The 6,000-nt window shown below is 45.8% G+C and overlaps 1 protein-coding gene across 1 annotated transcript in view; it reads left to right on the top strand.

Annotated features, from left to right (window-relative positions):
- The first annotated feature begins 557 nt into the window (after window positions 1–557).
- The window catches only part of LOC140480742 (disintegrin and metalloproteinase domain-containing protein 8-like), a 155,160-nt gene continuing 149,717 nt past the window's right edge, over window positions 558–6,000 (top strand). The window contains exon 1 of the mRNA XM_072576048.1: window positions 558–774. Within this exon, the coding sequence (XP_072432149.1) occupies window positions 558–774 (217 nt within the window). The remainder of the gene's footprint in view (window positions 775–6,000) is intronic.

The raw sequence follows: 6,000 nt of genomic DNA, 5'->3' as shown, positions 1-6,000 counted from the left end.
TGGGTCCCCAGGAGTTAGAGCAGGTTTTATGAAAAGTTCTCTAACATTTTATGGGTATAATTTCCAACTCTAACTTATTCAGCTCCATGGGGATTCAGCTCCAGGTTCAGACTCACACTAATCTTTACTGTTATAGCAATGATCTCCCTGCTGGAATCTCTGGCCTGGTTTCTCTGACAAAGCAACAGGAAGCTCAGCAAGTCAGACACCTACCTCTGTGTGTTCTGCCTTTGTACTGTCGGAGTTTACAGTGTCCCAGCAGAATGCACTGTCCATCAGAATACTTGGTCCTGCTCCCAACTTGTTCAATCCTATCGCTTTTTCAGGGTTTCCTCTTTCTGCCTGGTTAAGGCTGGGGCTGTTACAAAGTTATTTCTGACATGAGTCACATAATGACACAGATTCTGGAACAAGCTGAGGCACAGAGAGATTGAGAGCACAAGCACAGAGAAACTGAAAAGGGAAAGAGAGATTGATAAGGAGGACAGGCAGAAAACTACGTGTTAACAAAGGGACAGAACTTTGAAGTGGAGAGCAGAGAGTTGTGATCATTTACAATGTCTGCCTGCCATGTGTATTTGGTATTTCTGATCTGGTGCCAGGTTTTAAATCTTTCAGCAGCAGAGAATGAAGAATCTGCCGTTGACAATGAGAATCGTGGAAATGGAACTGTGTTCACTGTCCCCAGTAACAGACCGACCAGTCATTCACCAGGAGCTGGCTGGGAGACCAAGATTAAAGGAGCTACTTCACATGGACAAGGAACTGCTTCAGGTGAGGAAGATCTGTCTGGATAAGCCTCAGGGAGTTGAGTTTGGAATTATAGAATTGGTGGCATCACAGAGGTCTGTGTTAGCTCTCTCTTTGAGCTCGTCAACTTCCCATTCAAGCTCACCAGCTTCCGGTTCAAACCTGTCATCTCTCCAATGGAGGCAGTCAGCTCATCCCCATAGTCCTGTTGCATTTCTATTTCACACCTGACTCCTTTTGTGAAAGCCACAAAAGTGCATTTGAAGTTTTGGAGAAAGTGGTGGTCATTGTGATTATTTCAGTAGAATAATAACCCAGCGCCTGAGGTAATGTTCTGGGGATGTGGATTCAAATCTCACCATAGTACATGATGATATGTGAATTCACTAAAAACTGGGAACAAAAAGGACTTCCTAATGCTGCAATGTGACTACAATGTTAATTACAGTAAAAATCTTCCTGATTAATTTATCTGCTCTGGCCTACATGTGACTCCATACCCATTGCAATTAATCCTCCCTGGGCAATTAGGGATTGGAAATAAATGCTGGCCAGCAAGTGGATTTAAAAAAAGTAACCATTTGTGGTGTAAAAATATTTGTCCTTGTGTTGTGTTTACTTCTTTTTCCAAACATCTGCACTCGGTGTACTTTGATTCTTGACCCTTCTCCCAGTGGAAACAATTTGCTTTCTATTTACTTTGTCCTTTGTGACTTTGAACACCTCTGCCAAATTTCTTCTCAAACTCTAGAGCCCACCAAATTTACCAATCTACTCTTGTGACAGCAGCTTCTGATCCCTGGTACAAAACCATCATTTTTTTTTGCACTTCCTCCAAGCTGCTCAGGTTTGACAGCAGCCAGCAGCATAAAGATAACTCATCAACATGGGATACCAATTCCAGATGCCTTCACCAATACTCTGCAGACATCTACTCAAATCAAGACAGCATTTGGGGATGTTTAATGACCGTGAAACTTCTGAATTTATGGAAAACCCCATCTGGTTCACCCAGTGTCCTCTCTGAAGGAGGAAAAGTATTGCTGTTATGGAGGCACAGGGTCAGGCAGCACAGCAACAGACCATTTGTTCCAACTTGTTCGTGCTGACCAGACATTCCAATCTGACCTCGTTCCATTTGTCAGCATATGGCCAATTTCCCTCTAAACCATTCCTATTCATTTACCGTCCAGATACCTTTTGAATGTTGTAATTGTATCAGTCTCCACCATTTCCTCTAGCAGCTTGTTCCAATGTACACAGCCACCCTTGGCTGTGTAATGCTATCCCTTCTCACTTTAAACCTATGTCCTCTCGTTTTGAACTCCCCCACCATTAGAAAAAGACCTTGGCTATTCACCAAACCAATCCCTCGATAAGGTCACTCCTCATCCTCCAGTGCTCCAAGGAAGATAGCCCCCCAGCCAATTTGGTCTGTCCCTCCAACTTAAACCCTCCAATTCTGGATATGTCATATAAATCCTACCCTGATTTACATTACCAAAATGCAACATCTCACATTTATCTAAATTAAATTCCTTCCGTCACTCCTTGGCCTATCTGCCCATCTGATCAAGATGCTGTTCTACTCTGAGATAACCTTCTTCATTGTCCACACCATCACCAATTTTGGTGTCATCCGCAAATTTATTAACAATGCCTCCTACATTCACCTTTAAATCATTTATATAAATGACAAACAACCATAGAGCCAGCACCGATCCTTGTGTCACACTGCTCCTCACAGGCCTCCATCTAACAAACTACCCTCTAATCTTTTAAACAAACAATAAAGTCAAGACTTCTCCTCTGACACTGACCCCATCAAACACTCCTGGGAATAAAGTACAGAATAAAGGTCACTACTCATTTAAAACAGAAAGGTAAAAGCTCCCCAACTCAGACTGAAATAAACTTCCAGTGACTCTCTGGAAAAAAAGAAAATATATAATCAAACAAAAAAATGGCTTTCCTTGACTCCATCCCCACCAACCACACTCGGGACAGGGACAATGAGGGGTTTACATGTGGAATAAACATTTCATGACTCAGTCAAGTGCAAAGTAAACTGAAAATCAAACCCCATGCTCCATCCCCACTGAACGCTCCCAGGACAGGGACAACAATGGTCTAAAAACCAGAGGGAAAGGTTCCTTTACCCATTGCAAATGAAAATAAAATTCCCCTTACACCGATCCCATCAAGCACTACAGGAATAGGGACAATACCAGGCTAAACTAAAAGCCCCCTTGACTCTTTCAATGGATGCAATGTCAATACAAAGGGAACGTAATACAGCCCTGTTCCTGAGGCACCAAACCAAAACCAAACACAAACTCCAAATCAAAGAAAACAAAACCAGAAATAAAACCAACTAAATTAGTCCTTAATATCTCCAAATAACTAAATTAGAATACCATAAACTGGCTGATAATGCCCTCCAGCCTTCATGTCTGGGAATAGATCGCCAGTAAAAGGCCGGAGTGAGCAAGATGGTCTGCTAGTTTGTTACCATCTAGGGTACCCTCAGGGTAACTATTCTCACTGTAGTCCCCACACAGCATTTCAAGGTCTTCCAGTTCTTGTGGCTTGAGAAAAACCTCAGTGGCCACACCCACCTCCGCTTCCAAAGTACCTTACCTTCACGGAAAGACTGAAGCGACTGGGCTTGTATACCCTTGAGTTTAGAAGACTGAGAGGGGATCTGATTGAAACGTATAGGATTATGAAAGGACTGGACACTCTGGCAGGAGGGAACATATTTCCGTTGATGGGGGAGTGCCGAACCAGAGGACACAACTTAAAAATACGGGGTAGACCATTTAGGACAGAGATGAGGAGAAACTACTTCACCCAGAGAGTGGTGGCTGTGTGGAATGCTCTGCCTCAGAGGGCAGTGGAGGCCCAGTCTCTGGATTCTTTTAAGAAAGAATTGGATAGAGCTCTTAAAGATAGTGGAGTCAAGGGGTATGGAGATAAGGCTGGAACAGGATACTGATTAGGAATGATCAGCCATGATCATATTGAATGGCGGTGCAGGCTCGAAGGGCAGAATGGCCTACTCCTGCATCTATTGTCTATTGTCTATTGTCTATTGTCTACCTGGTCCAGTTGTGGTGGACTATGAGGGGGTGGGTTCATGTCCCCTTTCCAAGAGAGGAGGGAGAAGGGTTTCTGTGGGACGTGGTGCTCTTATCACTGGGGGAACTATTGTTGGTACTGGACTCCCCTGGTCCCTCAGGCTCTAAGGACTGGTGCCATCTCCACAACAGTGGGGGAGCAAGAGATACCTCCATCTCTCCATTGTCTTGTTGCCCACCTTCACTTAACTCTCCTCCTTTCTTTCTTTTCCCTCATGGAGCACACAAGGGGCCAGGGGAAAATGGGGGCACTGCCTGTGCGCTCCTGCACTCATCATCAATGAGCCCCAGGCCAGGCCCAAATCCCACGTTGTCTTGATGGCCGCAGGACTGCTATCCTTTAGAAGGGATTCTGTCCCCATCTGAGGGCCAATGGCCTCAGGATCATCTGGGGAATCATCGTGGGAGACCATCCTGAAACGTTTAGTGTTCTTCCAGGCTTTCCTCCTCTGCAGACACTCTGTCCCCACCTCACTGGTGTATGTAGTTAAGGTATCTCCTCCTTACAGCCATGATAGTGCACACCCTCTGGTGACCAGTATCACACTCGTGTGGACCAGGCAGATGAAAATCTGTTGCTGTCAGATATAAATGTGTCTCAGGCAGGCCTCCTTCAGATTGAGCAGTAACAACACCACACCTGACCTCACCTCCCCTCGCTGGCAGAGGTGGGAAGAGAAAGAGCTCAGATGGTACAAAGAGTGGGATGTTTGATAAAATGACCCTCTGAGCAACTACTTCCAGCAGGCTGACAGGCAAGAACATCCTACCACAGTAAGCCCCTTCTCCGGGAGAGGTACACCACCCACTCAGTCTTAAAAGGAACACTTCAAAGGAAGGAAAATGTAGAGGATGCAATGACTAGGCCCTACCCCAGATGTCATTTTAGAGGGTCCCATGGTTGACATTGCCCCCACAACCAGGACCATCACCACCCCTCACACAAATTATAGAAATTTCATCATTTTCTTTTCTTTGGCCTCGCCTGCTAGTCCCACTCCTGATGAAGGGCTCCTGCCCGAAATGTCTGCTCCTTGGATGTTGCCTGACCTGCTGTGCTTTTCCAGCTTCATTTTAACACTGACTCTATTCCCCAGCATCTGCAGTCCTCACATTCGCCTCAGCCAATTGCCCCAGGCAGTCATGTCCCAACCTACTACCCAACTCTGACACAACAGTACTCCAAAGTTCAAAGGCAACAGTCACTGCCAGCAAGTGATGATGCTATTGGCCACAGCCAGGAAGTAGTAACAAGGGGAGGAGCCAGGCTTCAGACAGTTCCAGGCCCCAGACTCCAAATTACTGACTCTAAGGGTTCAGGCCTCAAACTTTCAACATGCAAGTTTGAAACCCCTGATCGAAGGAAAAAAGGTCCAGGCACAGTGGTCAGGCAGCAGATTATAGTGTTCTGCAGACACTCTGTCCCCACCTCACAGAGTGTCAGGTACAGACTGATTAGAAATACAGGCCACTGGGTTTCTCGGGACAGCAGTGGCAGTTCCTCCCTGAACAGCAGGGCTGTCCACTTCACTCTCCAGAGTTTAGATTAGAGTGGTGCTGGAAAAGCACAGCAGGTCAGGCAGCATTCAAGGAACAGGAAAATCGATGTTTCGGGCAGAAGCCCTTTATCAGGAATGGATCTACCGTGCTTTTCCAGCACCACTCTAATCTAAACTCTGGTTTCCAGCATCTGCAGTCCTCACTTCTGCCCACTTCACTGTCCAATTGATGCAGGCAGCCAGCAGAGTGCACACTCCCAACAGACTGTACCCTCCACGAAAGGAAAGATGTTATTAAACTTCAAAGGGTACACAAAAGATTTACAAAGATTTTGCTGAGGTTGGAGGATTTAAGGAGCTTTAGGGAGAGGCTGAATAGGCCGGGGCATTTTCCCTGGAGTGTCAGAGGCTGAGGGGTGGACCTTATAGAGGTTTATAAAATCATGAGAGGCATAGATAGTGTAAATAGTCAAGGCCTTTTCCTTGAGGCAGGGGTTCAGAACTAGAGGGCATAGGTTTAAGGTGCGAGATATAAAAGAGACCCAAAGGAGCAATGTTGCCATGTAGAGGGTCGTGCGTGTATGGATGAGTTGCCAGAGGAAGTGATGGAG

The sequence above is a fragment of the Chiloscyllium punctatum genome, chromosome 1 (assembly GCF_047496795.1).
Source record: "Chiloscyllium punctatum isolate Juve2018m chromosome 1, sChiPun1.3, whole genome shotgun sequence".
In the NCBI taxonomy this organism is placed as follows: domain Eukaryota; kingdom Metazoa; phylum Chordata; class Chondrichthyes; order Orectolobiformes; family Hemiscylliidae; genus Chiloscyllium; species Chiloscyllium punctatum.
This window is presented reverse-complemented; position numbering and strand designations above follow the sequence as displayed.